The 25,327-nt window shown below is 36.9% G+C and overlaps 2 protein-coding genes across 2 annotated transcripts in view; one reads left to right on the top strand and one right to left on the bottom strand.

The window, feature by feature from the left end:
- DYTN (dystrotelin) overlaps positions 1 to 17,169 on the top strand; it is a 75,009-nt gene extending 57,840 nt beyond the window's left edge. The window contains exons 10-12 of the mRNA XM_023219512.1: positions 2,402 to 2,561; positions 5,012 to 5,504; positions 16,537 to 17,169. Of these exons, the coding sequence (XP_023075280.1) occupies positions 2,402 to 2,561; positions 5,012 to 5,504; positions 16,537 to 16,640 (757 nt within the window). The 3' untranslated portion in view covers positions 16,641 to 17,169. The remainder of the gene's footprint in view (positions 1 to 2,401; positions 2,562 to 5,011; positions 5,505 to 16,536) is intronic.
- Positions 17,170 to 20,751: 3,582 nt separating this feature from the next.
- On the bottom strand, positions 20,752 to 25,125 carry FAM237A (family with sequence similarity 237 member A). Its single transcript, XM_023217074.1, has 2 exons — positions 24,708 to 25,125; positions 20,752 to 20,946 (listed from the first exon to the last, which is right to left on the bottom strand). Exons 1-2 carry the CDS (start codon positions 25,117 to 25,119, stop codon positions 20,813 to 20,815), a joined length of 546 nt encoding a protein of 181 aa, XP_023072842.1. The 5' UTR covers positions 25,120 to 25,125; the 3' UTR covers positions 20,752 to 20,812.
- Between the last annotated feature and the right edge of the window lie 202 nt (positions 25,126 to 25,327).

The following is a 25,327-nucleotide window of genomic DNA, read 5'->3' as shown; positions in this document are numbered from 1 at the left end:
ATGAGTAGATAATTGCCTGGAAAGTCCTGGGCTCCCAGTTGCTGAAGATATTGGCACCATGTGAATTGTATTTACTAGAAACAACCCGTAAGCATCTCTTCTTTAAAAAGATGCAGAAGGAGAAAAGCACTGGATTTCTGGCAGACTCCCACCTTCCACCTGGATTGTGGAAGGATAGGGATGCGTGTTTTCTAGTTGTCCAGGCCTGGTGGATGGGCAGAGAGGAGGAAGCGGACATGGGTGGTGGACATCAGGAAAAGAGAGAGCCTGACATCATTAGTGGTCATAATAAGCACAACACTTGAGAACACCGTCTAGACAGGCTGTCTGAGAATGTTTCTTTGTTGCTGGCTGTGTAAAACCCCTGGGCTGACTCCTTTCTGAGAAACCCACATAAAGATATACCTGAAACTCCAATTACGAGCAAGGATTTTAGAGTCAGACTCCTGTTTCACCTGAGTATGACTGTCTGGAAGTTAGAGGGCTATCTTTCAGAGATGCCTGCTTTGCATGGGAGCCCAAACTAAATTTCAAGACCTCCCCAAGCTCTATGCAATTAGGAATTTTGCAGGTTCTAACACTGAGACATGTTGCATTTCATACCAGACAGCCAATTTCCACAAATTCCACAAATATGCTAACAGCAGTGATCAAATAAAACTACTTTATTTAGACAATTTTAGTTGTAAACTACTATATGACAGGAACTATTTTAGGCCTAGTGCAGAAGACATGGCAACACACACACACGCAAAGTTGCCAGAATAAAAAGACAATAAGCAATTAAGTAGGGAGTAGAGTAGGTAATATATAAGTAAAATAATAAGTAAAGCCTGTAGTATGTCACAGTGTGTGGCTGCCTAGAAGTTTGAAGGCTGGACTCTTCAGGCTTTGTAGTAATTAGACATGGCAGAATGCCACAGAGACAAATAAAGAAGGGAAGAGTTTGGCCATGCTGGAGGAGAGGTTGGGGTTGTCGTTTGTGTATTCAAATAGGGCAGTCAGAGAATACCTCACTGAAAAGGCGCCTTGTGAGCAAAGACTTGAAGAAGGTGGGGGAGGGAACTGAGCAATGACCTGGAGAAGAAAGAGCGTCCAGGCAGAGGGAGCGGAAGAGCAGACTCTAAGTGGGGAACAGGCCTGGGGTGTTCAAAAAGGATCCAGGAGCTCCATATGGCCACAGGGCAGTGAATAAGCTGGAAAGCAAGAGATGAGTTCAGAGAGGGAAGGGGGCGTCTGTGCCATCTTTGTGGGGCTTGTCCGCCTCTGTAAGGACTTCTGTTTACTCTAAATGAAGAGGGAGCCCCTGGTGGATTCTGAGCAGAAGAGCAACACAGCCTGCCTTTTGTTTTAAAGAATTGCCCTGATTACCCTGACGACTTGGTTCATATTTTTTTAGAGACAGCGTCTCGCTCCGTCAGCCAGGCTGGAGAGCAGTGGTGCAGTTATAGCTCACTGTAACCTCTAACTCCTGGGCTCAAGTGATCCTCCTGCCTCAGCCTTCCAAGTAGCTGTGACTACAGGTGCCACCACACTCAGCTAATTTGTGTGTGTGTGTGTTTATAGATGAGGTCTTGCTATGCTATGTTGCCCAGGCTGGTCTCAATTTCCTGGCCTCAAGGGATACCCCAACTTGGCCTCCTAAGCACTAAGATAACACACACACACACACACACACACGAGTGAGTGCACCCAGCTTCTTAGTTCGTTCTTAAACCAATGAACAACTAGACAAAAAGAGAAGCCAAAGCAGACCTATAATCCATGAATTGCAATATTCTTCCTCCCCTGTGTTCCTGGTGAAGTGTTGGTGTTTAGCCATGACAGGTGTACGATCATTCTGAATGGAGTTTTTCTAGACAAAAGGATAATGTATAAAGTCAATATTCCTATTTAAGTAGCCAGTAGAGGCAAGCTGTCAAAGGAATGTATAATATGCCTGGTGAGTTTTCTGAAATACTTCTAAAGCCAGTGGAATGCTTAGTGGAATCATATCCATAATACACGCAAAGGCAGCTGCACATGGTGAACAAACAGTGTCAACAATATTGATCAATGTGAGATAACAGTTGAGGCACAGGGTTTCCCAGTAGCCGGGCATGGTGGCAGGTGCCTGTAATCCCAGCTGCTCAGGAGGCTGAGGCAGGAGAATCACTTGAACCCAAGAGGCAGAGGTTGCAGTGAACCAAGATCGCGCTTCTGCATTCTCCAGCCTGGGTGACAGAGTGAGGCTCCACCTCAAAAAACAAACAACAAACAAACAAACAAAAACACACAGTTGAGACACAGGGTTTTCCAGCATCTTTTTCCACAAAAAGCACTGGAATACGTCTTACCAGGGCTCTAATTAGTGTGCTGGCCTCTTGCCCTTCCAAATCACTCAAATCTATTCTCTTTTCAGGCTCCTTAAAAAACAGTTAAACCAATACAAAGACAAGTTGCAAGCTATATACACCTCCCAGGAAGAAAGAAGTTACCGATTTGAAACAAAGATTTACAAACTCAAAACCAACCAGGATAGTCTATGGAGCAAGCTCCAGCAGATAAGACGGGACCTACAGGTATAAAATGTGAGAGACACTGGCCATCTGGACCGCCTGAAGTCTAACCTTGAGTCCTTCAGCCAAGGGAGGAGCTTCCCACCTTACTTTGATCAGCCTTTTCTCCCCGTATCCTGACCTCCCACTTCCTCATCCAGGCTATATCCTATCCCTCCATGAAGGTAGTGCCATTGAAAGACAACAGGATCTGTAATATTTATAAACAATAGACTTTGGGGCAAAGTGATTCTTTATAGCATCGGTTTTTTAACCTTTTGATCTCAGGATCCCTGCACATTCTTAAAAATATTTGAGAATCGGAGAGGATTTTGGTTCTGTGGTTATATCTGTTTGTATTGATATCGATTGTTATAGAGATAACCACAGAAACAAAATGCAAATGAATTAATGAAAATTAAATTAATAATAAAATACATAATAAAATTACTGAAAATCAAAACTGAGTTGTTAAATAAATTAAATAAGTAATAAAATTAATGCAAATTAAAACTGAGAAGTTAAAATGTATTCACTAACGAAAACATAAAAATGATAAACCCATTAAATATACAGATAACATTTTTAAACAATATGTTTTTCTAAAAACCTTAGAAGAGTGGCACTACTTTATATTTTCCACAAATCTCTTTAAATATCTGGCTTAATAAAAGACAGCTGAATTTTTGTAACCACTTCAGTAATCAATCTGCTGCAATGTGTTTCAGTTGAAGTATCTGAAGAAATCAGGCCTCACCCAGATTTGCAGTTGAAAAAGAGAGAACTATATTAATAGCCTTTCAGATACCGAGGCATACTTCTCTTTAATACTACACCAAGACATGATTTATGACAGCTTCTTAAAGGAGACTTTAATCTGAAACCATATTTATGTCACACTGTTTCATTAAAATCCAGTGTTCTTACACGGTCTTTGAGTGGGTCTCCTAGCATGAGTGATTGTGTAACATTATACACTGATCATTTGGAAAATATTGGTTCACTGAGCTATGCTGAATGTCGTAATGCTCATCCATTTTATTATACAGGATCTAAACAATTCACATTCATTAATGTCACTACCAATCTCACTAAAAAATTGCGCAAGAATTGGAAAGCTATAAAGCTCAGAGTGGTAGGATGCAAGTTTTCCAAAATTCTAATTTTTGTTTGAAAGCCTGTTTATTATGTATGTAAACATACATTTTAGACAGGGTCTTGCTCTGTCATCCAGGCTGGAGTGCAGTGGCAGGATCATAGCTCACTGCAGCCTCGAATTCCTGGGGCTCAAGCAATCCTTCCGCCTCAACCTTGTGGCTAGCTAGGATCTCAGGCTCATGCCAGCACACCCAGCTAATTTTTATTTATTTATTTTTGTAGAGAGGGGGTCTCACTATGTTGTCCAGACTGGTCTTGAACTCCTGGCCTCAAACAATCCTCCCACCTCCACCTCCCAAAGTGCTGGAATTACAGACGTGAGCCACCGTGCCCAGCCTTAACTGTTATAACTGACAGCAAATACTGTTAATTGTTTTCCTTGCGGAGACATTCTCGCTTTGTTCATTTTTGAGAAACTGTTTGACGAATACCCAAGTCTGAATAACCATAGTCTGTCAGTCTTTCTTTGACACAAGAGGCAATCCTTTTTTATTTCAGTACACAGCAGAAGTGTCTTATGCACACTTCCCACTTTGTCACACATAATATTTAAAAGACATGTGTTAGTATTTTTAAAACTAAGAATTTTTCTATTCCATCAAAGGCGTTCTTAAGCAGAACTGGCTTTTTTTTTTTTTCACTGCTAGTGTATGAGGGTGAAGAATACCTTGATTATTAGCACTGTTTGGTGACGCTGCCTTGATTCACACTAAAGCACCAACAGCTTTACTTACTGATTTTGCATCATCAGTGCACATGTCAATACAATAAACAAATAACATCTAAGTATCCTTATGAACATAATTTTGACACCACAAACCCTAGAAGGGTCTTGGGGATCTCCTAGGGTCTGTGGGCCACACATCGAGAACTGTGCTTCAAGTGGAGCACGTCCCTGAATTTTCTCCCTGTGGCTTACTCTGAAGCCCCTCACAATACACCTACCAGAAAGACTATTATAAAATGCTTTATTGTAATAATTTTTATCTGTCAGTTCAACATATGCTTATGTTTTCAGAAATTCCTTATGGTATTTTTTAGAACCTGGGCTTTTTAGAACCCAGGATTTTCCTAAATTTCTTGTAATTATTCCCTCTGTTATTTTAGAACCTGAGCTGTTCCAACTCTTGTAGAGAGTTTTAGGTTGACATAGAATTAGCAGAATAAATTAAAATTAATAGTAATGATAATATATTTACAAAGGAGAAAGAAAAGTCTTGCATTAGAATGTTCTGTTGGAATGTTGAAATGTAACACATTTATGAAAAAGTAAGATAAACGTTAATTTCTTCATAAATAAAGTTTTGTTTCCCCAGGTAAAGTTGCAGCCACCCCATCCTTCATCTTCTTCCTTTCAAAGTGTGGGGACCAAGTTTGGCCATTCTTCAACTGAAAAGGTTCCAAAGGGAGGGGCTTATTTGCAGATCAAGAATGCCACTGAAGATGCTTCAAGACGGGAACCTCTTCCTAACCCTGATGAGGTTGACAGAAGTCACAGAAGTCACACAAATGCAGAGCATGCTCTGCGAAATCCAGAACCACCAGAGACCACTTTGCACAGCACCAGGGCACAAAGCCAAATGCAAAAGATGCCAAGGAAAGTCATTAGCACCCTACCCAGTTGTCAGGAGGGACTGAAGCAGGATAACTCCACAATGATTCCTGCTGAAAGGAGCAGTCCTGCTCTGGCAGCCATGGAAAAGAAAGAGGCAGGTAACATCAAGGAGAGAAAGGATGAGCTGGAGGAAGAGGAACTGCAAGAACTATTGTCAAAACTTATGGATGCCTTCAATCTAGAAATGCCATCAGGTAAGGTTTACACAATCCATAGACATCGTGATGGCCAAGGATTCAAGCTGCCTTTTAAAAAACTTGATTTTATAACAGCCCAACAGCTCCAGTTCATCTAGTATGTAGCAGTACTCTGAATCTACTGGTTATCAGTAGCATCTCTGAACTTGATTTTTAGGATTACCTAATTCATGGGGCTGTTGTGAGTATTAAAAGTGATAAACCATATAAAACTTTAGTATAGAACCTGGCATATAGTGAGCATTCAGTAAATGCTTATTATTTTATTATAAAATATTGTTATTATTATCAGTATCCCTAAATCATATATACCTGGGCAGCCTATGTCACCATTTAAAAATAGGGATAATATTGTAACTCTCTTTCTAGAAGAGAATTGATTACGATTTCTATATTATAAGTAGTATCATCACTATTATCTTCTTCATAAGCTATGATTCATTGCTAAATTTTGAAGGCTTTAAAAAAGATCCTTCTTTACTGTAATTATTGCTTCTGTTTTGGAATGCTGTTGTCTTATTTCTCATTAGGGTATTTTGTAATCTTTACATATATAGAGAGAGATCCTTCTCAGTTTACAATGGGGTTACATCTTGATAAACCCAACATAAGTTGAAAATATTGTTAGGTAGAAAATGCATACAGTATACCTAACCTACCAAACATTCTAGCTTAATCTAGCCTACCTTAAATGTGCTCAGAACATGTACATTCGCCTACACTTGGACAAAATCATCAAACACAAAGCCTACTTTATAATAAAGTGTTGAATATATCATTTAAGTCATTAAGTATAATACACTGTGGAGTACACTACTGGTCATTTACTCTTGTGATTACGTGGCTGACTGGGAGCTGTGGCTCACTGCTGCTGCCCAACTTCACAAGATACCATGTATTGCCAGCCTGGGAAATGATCAAAATTCAGACTTCGAAGTATTATTTCCTACTAAACACATATCACTTTTGTACCATCATAAAATTAAAAAAATGGTAAGTCAATCCATCATAAGTCAGGAAGTATTTGTACACACACACACACACACACACACTGTTGATTCTTGAACAATGCAGGGATTAGGGGTGCTGTCCCATTGCACAGTTGAAAATTTGCATGTAACTTTTACTCCCCAAAACTTTATTAATAGCCTACTGTTGACTGGAAGCCTTACCAATGAACATAAATGGTTAACACACATATTATATGTCATATGTATTATATACGGTTATAATAAAGCTAGAAAAAAGAAAATGTTTTCAAAATCATAGAAAGATAAATATATTTAAATGGAAGTGGATCTTTATAAAGGTCTTCATCCTCATTATTTTCATGTTGAGTAGGCTGAGGAGGAGAAAAGGGAGGAGGAGGAGTTGGTCTTGCTGTCCCAGGAGTGGCAGAGGCAGAAGAAAATTCACATATAAGTGGATTTGAACCCATACAGTTCAAACCTGTATTGTTCAATGGTCAACTATATATAAATTTCTTTCTAAGAAAGCCTAAGGTGCCTTATGTTGGAGTGATCATCTACAGACTTGTGATAAAATGAGGATAAAATACCCATGTGTTTATGCATCAGAGGAGGCCTTCTGAAAATATTTCTGAGTTGGTGTATTGGTTTGCTGGGGCTGCTATAACACAGTAACGCAGATTCCGTGGCTTAAATGAAGAACCAAAATATATTTTCTCACAGTCCTGGAGGCCAGAAGTCCAAGATCAGGGTGTCAGCAGTGTTGGTTTCTTCTGAGACTTCTCTCCTGAGCTTGCAGATGGCTGTCTTCCCCCATGCCTTTATATGGCCTTCCTTCTATGTATATCTATGTCTATGTCCAAATTTTTTCTTTTTATAAGAATGCCAGTTATATTGGATTAGGGCCCATCCTAGCAACCTCATTTTAACTTAATTATCTCTTTAAAGACCCTATCTCCAAATATAGTCACATTCTGAGGCACTGGGGGTTAGTCAGGGCTTCAATATATAAATTTGGGGTAGGAGCAGGGCACATTTCAGCCCATGGCTGTTGGAGGGCTATAAACTGAGTACATAATAATGTCAGCTTTACATAGAACTTGGTAGAACCAAGTCAATAAACTAATTATTTGGTGATTCTAAAATGCTCTACAGTAAATTGAATTGGAGTTATAATCTTTGTATTAACAAAAACAAGTTCAGAAAGATGCCAGAAGTATGTTCAAAAGGCAAGGGATGGGAACTCCTTGTGCCTGATTCTTAAGCTGATGCAAAATTCCACCCACTGCATTTCCATCTAAACATTTTTGGGGTCATGACGAGTATTCAAAGCAAAGTCAATATCCACTTGACCATTTTAGAAAAATTTCAACAAAAGTTTGCACTTTATAGAAAAGTTTTTTAGTCTTTAGCGTATTAATGTTTTTATTTTTTATTTTTGTTTCTCTAAATGAGCTGGAGAAAGCTGATAATTTCTACGATGTTGTGTGGGTCAGCACTCACAGATGTAGTGGCTGTATTGCACATTTTATTTTATTTTATTTTATTTTTATTATACTTTAAGTTCTAGGGTACATGTGCACAATGTGCAGGTTTGTTACATATGTATACATGTGCCATGTTGGTGTGTATTGCACATTTTAGATTGTTCGTAGGCTAGGTCTGCTACACATATTTGGAAGGCAGTTTCCCAATACTTGTGCAGTTTAATACTGAAAGCTAAAAGATTAACTCATATTCCAAGTGACCTTTTCAAGAGATATATATATATATGTACACATGTCATTATATCATTAAAAGGAAAATTATAAAAAGGCGAAGTATACTTCTAAATTCAGTTGATGCAATAATGTATAAATATGCAATTAGCATTATCAAATCTTGTAGAAAATATTTTTAGAAGTCTCAAAATATTTCCTTAATGCTTTCACTCACAATCTCAATAGAACCATTGAGATGTTTCTGCAGGAAGTATGCTTTATTATAGAAATGCGCTTATGATATGAGCAGAATGGTACATATCTCTTTTTATTATAGTATTCTATACTTTGCAAGTACAGAAAAAAATAAGTTTTCTTCAATAGTAATACAACAAATACTAATTGTTGAGATTTAAAATTTCACTTTCACTTCTTTCATATTAGTCTTATTACCTTGAGGCATTTAAACATGAGAAACTATATTAATCTTCATGGCTACTGTTTTGCATTATATATCACCCCTCACCCAATTATTTCTAATTATGTTTATATCATTATTAATTTTGATATTGAATATGATCCTATTTTCAAACTTCACTTAGTCATTGGCAATGTGGATTATTAAAATACACTTTATGATTTAAACATAATCTATGCATACTTACCAGAAGTATACAAAACTTAATCAGAGCCAGAACTATGATAACCACATGGATGAAGATGTGGAAAGTGAAACAAGCAAAATCAAAGTATTTTCATTTGCCTCTATCTCTATCATGGATGCATCAGATAATGACAAGAAGTTTCTAATCACTCTACTGATCCAGGTTTTTTTTTTTTTTTTTTTGAGAATTGTTGGGCCAGGCGTGGTGGCTCACGCCTGTAATCCCAACACTTTGGGAGGCCGAGGCAGGTGGATCACGAGGTCAGGAGATCGAGACCATCCTGGCTAACAAGGTGAAACCCCTCTCTACTAAAAAAATACAAAAATATTAGTCAAGCCTGGCTGCTGGAGCCTGCTCGGGAGGCTGAAGCAGGAGAATGGCGTGAACCCAGGAGGCGGAGCTTGTAGTGAGCTGAGATCATGCCACTGCACTCCAGCCTGGGCGACAGAGACTCCGTCTCAAAAAAAAAAAAAAAAAAAAAAAAAACAGAGAGACTATGAGAGCTTCATGAAAAAGAGAAAGTTGTGTAGAAGTTCCACAAACTTGGATTGAAAATTAGTAGTGAATAATGTGCCTAAAAATTGCAGTAAAAAATAAATTTGGAAAACTGTCTGCTGTTCCTTGCCTCTGTTGTGTCAAAAAAAAAAAAAAAAAAAAAAAAGACAGTCCTCTTGTTTTACTGTATTATTAAACTTTTTTTTCCATTTGATAGTAAAATTTCTTGCATACATCTACTAAGTTATTTTTCTAGCTTCTTTTTCCATCCCTTTTTACTATTCATTTGCCACTATAGATTTCAGTGATGAGAAGTCAAGACAGAGGTGTAGAGTGATGATATTAGGAGGGCATGGTTTGAGAACAAAGATGGTATCTTGGACTAGCATGAAAACACTTACCATATTTTTTCCAAAAGACTCAATGCAAAGCAAACAGGAAAATAAAACCCATATCCCAGCTTCTCACTTTGGGGTGGAAACAATTGGACCCTTCATCCAACTTTCTAACTCTTCTGGGGCATGTCAAGGGACTGGGCTTCTGTCTAACCTGTCTCAAATTACTGACAAGACCCATCATATTGTAGATGCCTGAGAGATGCTTAAAAACAAAAGGCAGCTGGGACTATATGAAGGTTTGAAGAGCCCCTGAGAATCTCTGACCAGGCTGATTGCTGAGGGTCTTCTTCTGTATGAGGCCAGTCTTGAAGACTAAGAGAGATAGTTATTTTTTCTATTGCACAGATACCAACATAAAGAGTAAAGAAGAAGAAGTAACAGAGAAACATAGTCCAACAAAGAAGACAGAGCTCCAAAATGGACCCTTATGAAATAGTAATAATATTTGAATTACCTGACAGAGAATTCAAAATGACCATCATAAAAATGCTCAATGAGCTCAGGAGAATAATGCATAAATGAAATTGTAATTTCAACAAAGAGAGAAATTTTTAAAAGAACCAAACAATAGTCTTGGAGCTGAAGAATATAATAACTGAACTAAAAATTTCAATAGACATGTCCAACAGCAGACTAGATCAAGCAGAAAAATCAGCAAACCCAAAGACAGACCATTTGAAATTATCCGATGAGAGGGGAAAAAAGAAGAATGAGTGATGAAAGTTTAAGGGACATATAGGATGCTATTAAGCTGACCAATATTTGTAATATGGGAGTTGTAGAAGCAGAGGAGAAAGAAAGGGTCAAAAAAGCTTCTTCAAATAAACAAGGGCAAAAACTTCTCAAATTTGGGAAAGAAAATGGATATCCAGATCGAAGAATCCTAACAGAGCCTGAATTAGATGAACTGAAAGACTTCAACACTGAGACACATTATAATCAAATTGTTAAAAATCAAACACAAAAGAGAATTTTGAAAGTGGCAAGAGAAAAGTGACTTACCATGTAGAAAGAAACCCTTATAAGATTATAACAGTTTTTACATCAGAAACCTCACAGAAATGGGATAATATATTCAAAGTGCTGAAAGAAGAAATAGACTATCAATCGAAAATACTATATCTAAAAACTAATTAGTAAAGGTAAATATATACAGGCAAATACAGAATACTATAATATGAAAACAGTGGTATTTAAATAATTTTAATATAAAAGTTAAAAGACTCAAGTATTAAAAATAACATTAAAATATGTTAATTAATATACAATACAAAAAATATGTAAATTGTGATGTCAATAACAAAATGGGGGCTGGATGTAGTGGCTCATATCTGTAATCCCAGCACTTTAAGAGGCTGAGTCAGGGAATTGCTTGAAGCTAGTAGTTCAAGACCAGCCTGAGAAACGTGGTGAGACCACATCTTTATAAAAAAATTGTTGTAAAGATGTGTGGTGTGGAGATGCATGCTTATAGTCATATCTACTCAGGAGGCTGAGGAGGGAGGGTCACTTGAGCCTTGGTGTTTGAGGTTACAATGAGCTAATCACACCACCGCACTCCATTCTGGGCAAGACAACAAGATCCCATCTCTAAAATGAAAACAACAACAAAACAGTGAATAAAACAAAAACAAACCAACCAAAAAGAAAAGTGTATGGGGATGGCTGGGTGAGATGGTTCATGCCTATAATCCCAGCACTTTGGGAGGCCTAGGTGGGCGGATCACCTGAGATTGGGAGTTCAAGGCCAGCCTGACCAACATGTAGAAACCCTGTCTCTACTAAAAATACAAAATTAGCCAGGCATTGTGGTATGTGCCTGTAATCCCAGCTACGCAGGAGGCTGACGCAGGAGAATCACTTGAACCCAGGAGGCGGAGGTTGCAGTGAGCCAAGATCGTGCCATTGCACTCCAGCCTGGGCAGCAAGAGTGAAACTCCATCTCAAAAAAAAAAAAGACTATTTAGAAAAGTGTATGGTGACTGAAAGTGAAAACTTTTTAAATGTAATTGAAGTGAAGTTATTATCAGCCAAAATAGGCTGTTATTACTGTAAGATGTTTTATATAAGCCTCATAGTAAGTGCAAATATAATAGCTGTCAAAGACGCACAAAAGAAAAAAATGAATTAAATAATATAAAAAAAATGAAGACAGCAAACTAGGAGAAGGGGGCAATGCAACTAAAAGACAAAAAGCAACTCTCAAAATGGCAAAATTGTCCTCCCCTATCAATAATTATTAAATATAAATGGATTGAAGCCTCCAATCAAAAGATATACATACAGTTGTTGAATGGATTGAAGAAAACGACCCAACTGTATGCTGTCTACAGAAGACTCACTTCAGATTTAAGGACACAAAGGCCGAAAATGAAGGTATGGGAAAAGATATTTTATGTAAATGGTATTCAAAAAATGGCAGGGATGGCTATAGTTGTATGAGACAAAATAGACTTTAGGTCAAAAACTCACACAAGTGACAAAGAAGTCATTATAAAATGATAAAAGGGTCAATTTACCCAGAAGATACAATAATTATAATAATATATACACCAAACATCAGAGCACCTAAATATGTAAGCAATCATTGACATAACAGAAGGGAGAAATAGACAGTGATATAATAATAGTAGGGGACTTCAATAATCCATTTTCAATAATGAAGAGAACCTCCAGACAGAAAATCAATAAGGAAATAGTAGACTTGAACAACACAGTAAACCAAATAGATAGACCTGAGAGACATACAAAGACTATTTCACCCAATAGTGCAGAATATACATTATTCTCCAGCAAACATGGAACATTTTCTGGGATAGATCATATGTTAATGCATAAAGCAAGTCTTATCAAATTTGAGAAGACTGAAATCATACCAAATATCTTTTCCAACCACAGTGAAATAAAACTAGAAATTAATAGCAGAAGGAAAAACTTAAAAATGTATACAGATGTTGAAACTACACAACACATTCTTGAACAATCAATGGGTCAAAGAAGAAATCAATGGCCAGGTGAAGAGGCTCATGCCTATAATCCTAGTGCTTTTGGAGGCTGAAGTGGGGGGACCAATTGAGGCCAGGAGTTTGAGATCAGCCTGAGCAACTTGTCAAGACCCTATCTCTACAAAAAAAAAAAAAAACCCAAACATTTGTTTAATTAGCTGGATGTGTTGGTACATGCCTGCAGTCCCAGCTAACTCAAGAGGCTGAAGCAGGAGGATGGCTTGAGCCTGGAAGATCAAGTCCGTAGTGAGCTGTGATTGCACCACTGCACTGCAGCCTGGGTGACAGAGCAAGACCCTATCTCAAAGAAAAAGAAAATTTAGTTGGGCATGGTAAAACATGCCTATAATTCTAGCTACTCAAGAGACTGAGACAAGAGAATCACTTGAGCCCAGGAGTTCAAAGTTACAGTGAGCTAAGATCACACCATTGCACTCCAGCCTAGGCAACAGAGCGAGACTCTGTCTCAAAAAAAAAAAAAAAAAAAAAAAAAATCACACAGTCATCACAATAGATACAGGAAAAAAGCATTTTATGGAATTCAATATACTCTCATGAGAAACTCTCAACAAACAAGGAATAGAAGGAAACTACCTCAACATAATAAAGTCTAAATATGAAAAGCCCACAGCTAACATCATATTCCTTTTTCTTAAAGATGAAAAGCTGAAGTTTTTTTCTTTAAGATCAGGAACAAAGCAAGGATGCCTATTTTCACTACATGTATTCAACATAGTACTGGAAGTCCTAGCCAGAGTAATTAGACAAGAAAAAGAAAGAAAAGGCATCCCAATCAGAAAGGAACAAGTAAAACAGTCTTTATTTGCATATGCCATGATCTTATATGTACAAGAGCATGGTTAAGGGTGGGGAGCAGGAGGTTTATTCCTGTTCCTTTCTTCCCCATCTAGAACCATCACTCAAAAGTATTAAGTAATCAGAAATTAAAACTTCAAATTTAGCAAATTCTAAGGAAATGACCAAGCTCAGGAGAATGCTTTATTTGTATCTCATTTGTTTAGAAGGTAATCTCAAATGTTGCCTGGGAATCCTAGAAGTGTTTACTGGAATAGTAATGGATACACAGTTGACCCTTGAACAATGTAAAAGTTAGGGGCACTGGTCCTCCATGCTGCCAAAAATCAGCATGTAACTCTTGACTCCTCTAAAATTTACCTACTAATAGCCTGCTGTTGAACAGAAGAAGCCTTACCAGTAAAATAAAAGTTGATTGACAAATATTTTGTATGTTATTTGTATCGGATATTGCATTCTTACAATAAAGTAAGCTAGAAAAAAGAAAATGTTATTAACGAAATCATAAGGAAGAGAAAATATATTTACTATTCATTATCTTCACGTTGAGTAGGCTGAAAAGAAGGAGTTAGAGGAGAGGTTGCTCTTGCTTTCTCAGGTGTGGCAGAAGTGGAAGAAAATCCACAAATTAGTGGACTCACACAGTTCAAATTCATATTGTTCGAGGATTAACTATATTCATTGCTTCATAGATAGATAGATAGATAGATAGATAGATAGATAGATAGATATACAGATATACACAGAAGTAATTAATGGGAAAAGATAGATTTCCAGCATTTAAGCTCCATGAAGGCAGAAAAAAAGTCTAGTTGGTTCACCATTCAATCACTAACTCATTCATTCAACAACTATTAATCAAGCATTTGTTATGTGCCGAGCACTGTGCTTGGCACTGGGCATTTATTTTGAAGTGGGGTATGTTTCTGTTTTTAAAATGTTCTGGCATTGTGTGGAGAGTGACTTAGAGAAAGGTAAGGGGTGAGCAAGGAGACCAGGTAAAAGCCTACTGTAGTCTAGTCAAGAGATGAAGGTGTTGCCCTGAATGAGTGATGATACACTTACTGCAATGGGGAAAGTTGGGAAAACTGTTATGCGGTTGGCAAATCAAGAGTTCTGTTTTGAACATATTGTGAATTGCCTGAGAGACATCCAAATGCAGACATCACAGAGGCAATCAACATGTACAATCTGGAGCTCAAGGGAAAGGTCTTAGTACAGAGTAGCTATTCAATACATATTGGCTTGCTTAGTTAATTATCGTAAATAAGATATGGGCTCAGTATTTCAGTTGCCCAGAAGAGTGAACATAGACTGAAAACCTAATACTTTTTCATTTCTACATCTATCATTCTTGTAGTCTAGTCTCACATCCCTGATTTATTCAAAGACTAGATAGACTTCTAATTACATTTAAGTGAATTATTTTGTTATTGTGATTTTCTCTGGACAGTCAATTTCACAAGTATTCCATCTAACATCTCATTAGGTCTCTACCTATGTGCTATATTAATTCAGTCCTTACATTTATTTAATTCCAAGTATATGCCAAGCAACATGCTAGGTGTTAGGTGAATATCTTTGGCTATTCTTAGTATTTCGAGGGACTAGAGCTGAAAAAGAAAACAATGAATAACAATAAGAAAAATTACAGTATGTGAGGTTGATTATGGCTTTCCTACTTATTTATTGCTGTATTTTAAGTTTTTATTACTGTGGCCCGAGAAACAATGTCTTAAAATAAGTTTGCCTCTGGACAAGGTTTGTTAGTTAGACAATAAAATATTATTTAGTAAAGGTCCTCTAGAGTGATACTGGAGAATAAGTGGGATAAAAAATGCATGAACCTTCTAGCCTTATGTTTAACAAAAAACAGCACAGGTGGACCCACAATATAATTATGTAGCTAAAAAGTAAACAACTAATGAAATAAATCTCCCCATGTTTTCATTTCCTGTGAGCTTACTTTTATTAATTACACAAATAATGTAATATTGCATGTTTATTGGAAATTAAAATGCAAAGTGCACAGATTTTTTAAAAAATGAATTCCTCATCATGGTCTTCCCTCTCTCCCACCTGTTTTTCAGAGGTAACCACTATTAACAGTTTAGTGAGTTTCCTTCAAACTGTTTTCTATGCACATATGTATGTCTCTACTTTTTCAACATAAGTTAGATCGTATTATGATTTTGCTTTCTTCTTAGACATTGAGCATGTCATTTTTTAAAACGCTGCATAATATACCAGGGTAGAAATGCACGGTAATTTATTTGTTGGTATATAATTAAGTTGCTTCCAATTTTTATCACAAAAATACTTTGGTGTGTATCCTTATAACATGTATCTTTATGCGCAAATGTAAATATGTTTGTAAGATCAATTCCAAAAAACAGAACTCTTTAAGTTAAAGATTATGCACATCAAAATTTTAGTTGATACCTGCCAAATCATAGATCTTTCTACACCACAATCTCTATTACGACAGATCACAGGGGCCACTCAAACCATTAATCAACCAGGTAACTATAGAGCACTGCTTCTCAAAATGTGGTGTCCGGATTAGCTGCATCAATATTACCTGGGAACTTAACAATAAATATAAATGCTCAGGCTCCGTCCCACCTGAACAGAATCTGAACTCTGTAGGTGAGATCCAGCAATCTGTTTTAACACTCTCCAGGTGATTTTTATATACACCAGAGTTTTGGAGCCACTGCTCAATAGTGGGCTTTCTGGCAACTCCAATTTGTGCAAGGAGCTGTGGGAAAGTGCTTCTTAAGAACTTATTCCTCGCTGAATTCGTAGTAATGATCATGGTAAATAATAGCCATCTTATTTGCTAGCTAACTTAAGGGCATTGTCCTCAAGAACTGAGGAAAAATGGATTCTGTTTCTTCTCCATGTGAGAGCTTTATCAAGATCTTCATGAGAACCTACAGGTATGTTCCTCTAAAAGACTCTTCTGTTTGTTGATTTCAGGCCCAGAGTCTTCAGTAAACATGGATCTGTACAGTGGAGCTCAGCAAGTGTGCAGGGCCTTCTCTGCCCTTGTTGATCAAATCACCTTGCCCAATTTGAAGTGAAATGGAGTCCAGGCTCAAAGGCTTCTTGGTGTGATGACAAAATGCAGTTGCACAACTGTATTAAAAGAATTAAGACTTCTACCTTTCTTTTAATAGTTTGGTGTGAACTATGAAGAAAGCAAGTTTTGTTTTTTGATCTCCCTCCCTACTTATGTGTCTTAGTTCTGCAGTTCAGAGTAAAGGCTGGGGGTTAGGGAGGCAAGTAGAGGATGAAGAAGGAAGGAGCAAATGGCAGAGTCAGATCTCTGCATGAAGGGCCATTCTTACTGTGAATACCTCCGGAGTAACATTCAAGTGTGTGACCTACATGGATGCATGCAACAGTCTTCTTCAAGTGTCATGTAAATTACTGAATCTATGGCCTAATTTTCTATCTTGATGTTTCTGCTGGAGAATAGGCTTAGCAAATAAATACATACACACACACACGCACACACACACACACAAACACACAGCTGAGTGCATGTAAAACTGGTAACATCTAGACCTAAAACCATAAAAACCCTAGAAGAAAACCTAGGCAATACTATTCAGGACATAGGCATGGGCAAGGACTTCATGTCTAAAACACCAAAAGTAGCAGCAACAAAAGCCAAAATTAACAAATGGGATCTAATTAAACTAAAGAGCTTCTGCACAGCAAAAGAAACTACCATCAGAGTGAACAGGTAACCTACACAATGGGAGAAAATTTTTGCAATCTACTCATCTGACAAAGGGCTAATATCCAGAACCTACAAAGAACTCAAACAAATTTACAAGAAAAAAAAAACCCATCAAAAAGTGGACAAAGGATATGAACAGACACTTCTCAAAAGAAGACATTTATGCAGCCAAACAGACACATGAAAAAATGCTAATCATCACTCACCATCAGAGAAATGCAAATCAAAACCACAATGAGATACCATCTCACACCAGTTAGAATGACAATCATTAAAAAGTCAGGAAACAACAGGTGCTGGAGAAGATGTGGAGAAATAGGAACACTTTTACACTCTTGGTGGGACTGTAAACTAGTTCAACCATTGTGGAAGACAGTGTAGTGATTCCTCAATGATCTAGAACTATAAATATCATTTGTCCCCGCAATCCCATTACTGGGTATATACCCAAAGGATTATAAATCATGCTGCTATAAAGACACATGCACACGTATGTTTATTGCGGCACTATTCACAATAGCAAAGACTTGGAACCAACCCAAATGTCCATCAGTGGCAGACTGGATTAAGAAAATGTAGCACATATATACCATGGAATACTATGCAGCCATAAAAAAGGATGACTTTGTGTCCTTTGTAGGGACATGGATGCAGCTGGAAACCATCATTCTCAGCAAACTATTGCAAGAACAGAAAACCAAACACCACATGTTCTCACTCATAGGTGGGAATTGAACAATGAGATCATTTGGACACAGGAAGGGGAACATCACCCACTGGGGCCTGTTGTGGGGTGGGGGGAGGGGGGAGGGATAGCATTAGGAGATATACCTAATGTAAATGATGAGTTAATGGGTGCAGCACACTAACTTGGCAGATGTATACATATGTAACAAGCCTGCAGGTTGTGCACATGTACCCTAGAACATAAAGTATAATAATAAAAAAAAAAACTGGTAACATCTGAATAAATTTGGATTATACCACTATCAGTTTCCTACTTGTAATATTGTACCATAGTTATGCAAGATGTTCCCACTGGGAAAACTAGATGAAGGTCATACAGATGTCTCTGTATTATTTCTTATAACTGTATATGAATCAAGTATCTCAATATAAAAAATTTAATATATGAATGTTTTTCTCTAAAATCTCCACATCCAACAAGTTTCACCAAAGCATCTGTGTGCCTCCTTTCTCTTATTATGTTGGATTAGGTTATAGATGCTTAACAAAGTAATAGCTAACCTTTTTTGACTGTTAAAGCACTTAGTTTTTAAGCACTTTCTATGTGCTGACTCATTTAATCCTTACAAGAAACCTAGGTAGTAGGTTTCTCATTTTATGAGGAAACTGAGGCACAAAGAGGTTTAGTAACTTGTCCAAAGTTGCTTTGGCCACTTCTTGATGAAGCTGTGATTTGAACTCAGCTTCTGAGCCTATACTCTAACTACTACTCTGTACTTCCTTTCAATAAATATTGTGGTGATTTCAATGTTTTTGTCTATTATCGTGACATACAGGCCATGTTACATTCAGAGAGGCTGTGGATTTTTATATGATCTGTAATTCCTGAAACTGTTTACAGAGTGAAATAACGTCCCATTGGATGGGATTAGGACTAGGTTATCCCTGTTCCATCTCATCCTAACAGTTTTTAATCTGCTTTTCAGCCTATCATAAACTTTTGGTTTCAGTTTTGTCACTTAGCATAGTTACTCTTCTTTTCACTTCATCCCAGCTTCTTCCTTACACTTTTGATAAGCTTCATCAGCAAGCTGCAGTCCCTGGGCCAAATTCTGCTCTCTCCCTGTTTTGAACAGGCTATGAGCTAAGTTTGGTTATTACATCTTTTTAAAAAAATTGAAGAAGTCCAAAGAAAAATATTTTGTGGCACCTGAAAAGTGTATGGATTCCGATTTCAGTGTCCATAAAGAGAGTTTTATCAGAACATAACCATATTCATTCATTTATATATTGTGATAACTGCTTTTGTTAGCCGAAGCAGAATTGATTAATTACAGTGGAGACTGGATGGTCCAGAAAGCCTATAATATTTACTATCAGACGCTCAGAAAACGGTTGCCACTCCCTGTCATAGAGTACCAAGGTGAGGGGAGAACAAAGGGCAGGCTCTTCTGCAAGTTCATTCTCCAAGTGTAGTGTCTCTTTGATGATTTATAAGAGATAATGAATTTACATGATAGTTCTGAAGAATATGATGAAAAACATTAGAAAAAGCATCATCAATGCAAAATCACGAGCCCATATGTAGAAAAGGTAGTCAAATGGTGATAGCTTTTTAATAAAATACTAATTTTCCCAATAAGCCAAAAGCTGAGGCTGGGCCTTCTCCCCCGCCTCTTTCCCCAAGCTCCTTTTTCCTGTTGTCAAGACTCAGCTAATCCTCCAATGAAACTGTGTTTTCTGATGATAACCCTTTAGATGCAATTTCTAGTTTAAGGAGGCCCTAATCATTCAATGAAGACATTTACTGAGGCTTCCTTTGGACCTGAAAAAAGCAAGGGAACCGCTAACATATCTGAAATTCAAACTGGCTGTCAATCCTATATATTGGTTATAATAGAATGATTGGAGAGTTGGGAATAACTAGAGATAAAAATAGCATTGTGTCTCGAACTCACATACATTTGCTAATTGGACTTCTCTGCTATAAACCTTGTTCAGGCCTGGTCATTTTTTCAGGGAAATAATTATCTATGGGTTCTTCTCTTATAATGCTGTTCCTTTTATTTTGCTTTTCAATGCAAAGTGTAAACACTTATAGAGTTATAATATTTAATCAAATAACAAATGTGCTTATTGGGAAATAGTTTGTACCTGTTTACACTTAAACATTATTTTATTAGAGTTTGGATGTCATTTGTAGTAACATTAAATATTGAAATAAAGAGACTCCAATAACATTACCTGGGGTCCAGAGCTTTTATTAATTTTGTTTTCATTAGAAGAATGCTTTATTTGCCAGTTTTTTGTTTTGCTTTGCTTTTTGCTTCATTCAGTATTCAAAAATATGCTTTCAAACAAGATTCAGGTATCATAGATTGTCAGTAGCTAGTAATTAATAAATATCATCCCTTATGTGCCTATGCATAAGCAATCCAGTGGTTAAAGTCTTGGGAGCCATGCAGTGTATTCAAGTTAAATGTATGGCACACTAGTTTATTAACATGTCAAGCATCCCAAACTGAACTATTAAATGGATACAAAGAATCCCCAAGTCATCTCTGGAAGTCATTTAACTCCTTTAGACTGTGGGATAGACTGGCAGTAATGTCACCATTTGAAGAAACATGCTAGCAGCCTAAAATAAATAAATAAATAAATAATAGAAAGCAGCTTTAAATAAGTACACTGAGAGAATTTGGGTTCATATTTATCTCTGGGCATTCCCACCATTTAAAATAAATAAATAATCAATAGTTAAGAAAAATGTTATATATTTGTATATTTAATTCCAAGGCATGAATTAGCTCCAAGTTCAATTTATTTTCTCTTTATTTCCAGGTTCACTTTTCCAATAGCACTAGACCCACTTCTACGCACATGCATGCTTATCAAATCTTCAATCAACTCTTTCTTCTTTAGTAAGGAGGTCCTTAGTTGCTGAGAATATGTACCTGAAAGTAGAAAAGTGGAACCTCATAAGATCACCAAATTAGTTTCAGGTTAATTAAATATCAATAAATTATTTTTAAAAGGCAGGTTTGATATTTCTGCCACTCCAATATAAAAATTCTCTATAAACTGATTTCAGAGGAATATATGTCAATGTGTGTTTGTGCAAAGTCTTGTGTCCTATGCAGTTTAGGTATATAATCTAAAACACATACATTATAATAAATACTTTTTTGTTGATTAATAGGCATTAAAATATTTGCCTGATTTTTAAAAAGTGAAGTCATTATATATTTTTAAATATAAATGTGAAGAAAAAAATATAAACCACTCATAATATAACCTCCTAGAGATAACCATAGTTTTGTGTATGCACACTTTATACTATAACTTATTTAACCACTACTCTATCTTGGGACATTTAGATTATTTCCAGGTTTTCTGTTACTATAAATAATATTGCAATGAATAGCCTTGGATTGCATCAATGGCTGCAGCTCTAAATGTTTCTTAACAGTAGATTTCTAGGTGGGTAATTGCTGAGTATGTGGCTTAGAAAATTTCTTGGAATGGGTGAAGTAGAAAATCAAGCATTTGAGAGTCTATTTATGTTTCTGAACAATTGTTTTCTCTTGTAGTTAGTGCTTAAAATATAAGCACTATAAGCATTTGCCAGCTAGTGAGACACCAGCTGCAAACACCATCAGATTACAAATCTAAATTTTAATTTTCTGATCACAGAGGAAAACAAAGACTCACTATTTTTCTAGAACATACAAACTGCCAGGCTCAGGAAAGTGGGCTTTTTGTCCCTCCCAGTGGCATAGCAAGGTTTCTTGAAGGAGGAGCCACCATTTTTGACACAAAATTTCTTCATTTGCATTGAAGCCTTTACTAACCCACGAGTTACTCTCAATTCTGTTATGTTCTATATAGGAGTCATCAGTATGCTCCTTCCCTAACTCTCTCTCTCACCCTTTCTCTCTTTCTCCCATGACATAACACATCAAAATTTAGTGGTTAACTGGTTAACTCTGGGTACATCCTCTTCATACCTTCTCTTGGATACCTCAACCTTCAGCTATTAGCCCATGTCTTTCTAGACTAAATAACAATGATCTTTAGAGGCTTTTCTCATAATGACATCTCTAGCCCTTTTATTTCTGAACCTCGTCTGTTCCTGCTCATCATTGTTACAAACAGCCATGGTATTCAGGTCATCATACAGCTCCATCAACTGTCCTTGGGGTGAAGCTCTTCCAGGTTCTTCTCACAGTTAAATAAGTACCTTTCGTATGTTTTTTTTTTTTATATATATATAATCACAGTTCATTGGAACAGAAAAGATGGGACTGACTTTGTGTGTCATCTACTTTCTATACACTTCTTTTTCAGTTGAAAGAACTGAGGGCTAAATTAGTTAGTTAACTTGCTCATGGTTACACAGTTATTTGATATTTTTTGTTTTCATATTGTTGACTCAGTATTAACAAATATGATATATTAACATGCAAAATTATATAGGAGTTTTATGTTTTTAACAAAGTGTGATTCATAGTAAGTTTTATCAAGTGCATTTGAACTATTTGATTTGAAGACATCAAAATAACAAGAACCTTTATGCATATTACGTAGACACTTATTTTAGTTCTTCTTGTCTTCTGCCCTGATGATGTGATTTCCTTGAGAACTACAGAGACAAGCACTGCTTCACCTTCTCTCCTGTCCCAACCTAACAACATATTATCCCCCAGGGACAAAAGAAAAACATACTAGAGGATCCATGCAGGTACATTCAGAGCCCAGTTGAACCACTAGAGATTTAAGCAAGCCTCTTGAGATGAAATCTCAATGTTCCTGTAACTATTTAACTTTTGGATGTGGTATTTCCTTGACCCAAGACCCTCTTTGACTGTGATTATACAAACCAAATGGAAAGTCTTGTTTCTTGGTCTGCAAACAATTGTTTGTGTCAAACAACATTAAAATAACCTCAATAAAGTGAAACGCTCACTCCTGCTATTTGGCTACTTGCATAACAACTCCCTAAAGTTTGCAGACCAGCTGAATCACTAACAACTCTGTAGCAAGACGAAGGAAGTGGCTTCCAAATCTGAAGTTGTCTTGGAGAAAAGCTTTATAAAATAAATGTGTGTGTGTGTGTGTGTGTGTGTGTGTGTGTGTATAAAACATTTTGGAGAAAAGCTTTATAAAATAAGTGTGTATATATATACACTTATTTTTTGTGTATATATATACATACACACACATATATATGTAACATTTTCATGTTCAGCCAAATACCAATAATATTTTCATTTATTTAGTAGACATTTCTTTGAGTTATTCAAAGTGAGTGCAAGATAGAAAAAATATTGCTGGTGATTTGAGTAAGACAGCTAAATATGATTTTTAAAATATGGAAGAAAAGGCCCTACAGATCATCCTAAGCAGTACAGAATTTAAAAATATACGGTCCCTACTGGTGCTGATGCCTGGGCAGCCTCTGTTCAAAATATTTTTAAAATATGGGTGATCAACATTTAAAAATATTCATTTGGTATTTCTACTTTAGTAGCAAGGCTGCTGAAATAATATTTCCTCTAAAAATGAAATTGGTTTGAGTTATAATAACACCAAAATAATAAACTTATCTGTCAATAATAGCCGAGTTATCTGGGTTTTTTGGATCAGCAAATCATGAAGATTTTTAATTACTAAGGTTAAAACAAACTAGATATATAAAAGCTCTAAAATACCTTGAGAAATGGTAGCACTAGAACTACCATTGTTAATTGCTATTTTAATACGGAGATTACAGGAATATGTAACAATTCTAACACTAAAATGTACAAATGTAAAAATTAGTTTTGCCCCTGTTTTCTAGTTGTTTATATAATTCTAAAGAGTTATTGCCACTCAAACAGCCCTTGATACAAGGTTTCAATGCTCATTGGTTGAAACGACATCAAAAAAGGATAAAAATAATATGTATAGGGTTCAGGCATCTCTCTGTTTACTCAAAGAGGCTTACTCAACCTCATTCTAATTCTATAAGGGACTTTTTTTCTGTGCCCTCAGATGAGACTATTTGAATATAGTATTTACTTCAATGAAAAACTCTAAATTTGTAGCCAGTTCCAACTTACTAAAAATTAATTACTCAGATTGCTGCAAGTTAATTACTTATTTGAGAGTCATTCAAAAAGCAACATGAAGTGAATCTACGTGCCAGCTGACATTTTTACTCTTGATTTCTTCAACCGAATGCCTCTCAAAGAGCCTCTCTATTTACATGAAAGCCATGCTTATTTTCAGTTTAACAAGGGCAAGAGTTTATGTGCTGCAAATGTTTCCTAAGCTTATATTCAAGTCTTCTCAATTCCACGGCAAGTAAACACCAGGTTATGACTGCCAGTGTTCAGGCTAATAGTAAAAAATAATGTTGATCTTGGGGGATCTGCTTATACTTTTTTGTTATATTTTGGGAATCGTGCTTTTTGTGTTTTCTTTCTGACTCTTCCTTGCTGCTGTTCACAGGAAGTATGAGGAAAAGGACAATATGTTGATATAAACAGCTACTATGCAGTACAAAAAGAAGTGCTATCTATCTTCCTATCAGTGGTGTGCTCTTGGGGTTCACCTCTTGAGAGGAATATATATGACATTGGATTCCCCTAATACCATTTCCCTCTTCCTCACAGTTCAGCACATTCATACTTGATTGACCCTTTCAAAAGACATGGGAGCTGGGGTTGACCACCTTGTTTACTCCTTGTGTGCTGTGGCTGTGCTGCTGAGATTTTCTCTTCCTCTCCAGCCAATTGCCTCCTTCCTAAGCCGTGGTTCCTAGAGAGCACACAGTCCACATAGATGTCCCAGAAGAGTTGAGCCAGATCCCAAAACAGTGCTCCATGCTTCAAGTTCTCAGATGACTTCAGGTAGATCATAAAATCCCAGAAGCCCGAAACAGTGTTGGAAATGCGAGGCTTCCGCATTTCCAGGAGAAGCACTGAGGAGGATTCCCAGCACTGAGGATCAGCTTGGTTAAGAGCCAGCAGGTCTGTCTGGCTATGGCAGAAGAAAGGAGATACACAGCACATTCCCACAATGAGCAGGGAGCAGGTGAAGCTCAAGGGGTGGTGGATCCCTCCTCTGTTCCCAGGATCAGCCATGGCCCTAAAACTGCACAGGATGGAAATATTTCATATCAGTCCCCGCTTGTGCTCCACTCGGTAAAGAAAATAAGTATGCCCTTAAGAACCTTAATTCCAGCAAAGGAAACACATCATTGTCGCAAAGTAGGGAAATCTTAGCCAGGCTCCCATATCACAAGCTCCATTCTATCTAAAATGACTCAGTCCAGGCATAATCCAAGTGAGC

Source organism: Piliocolobus tephrosceles, chromosome 11 (genome assembly GCF_002776525.5).
Source record: "Piliocolobus tephrosceles isolate RC106 chromosome 11, ASM277652v3, whole genome shotgun sequence".
NCBI lineage: Eukaryota > Metazoa > Chordata > Mammalia > Primates > Cercopithecidae > Piliocolobus > Piliocolobus tephrosceles.
The sequence above is the reverse complement of the archived record's forward strand: the minus strand, read 5'-3'. Positions and strand labels throughout refer to the sequence as shown.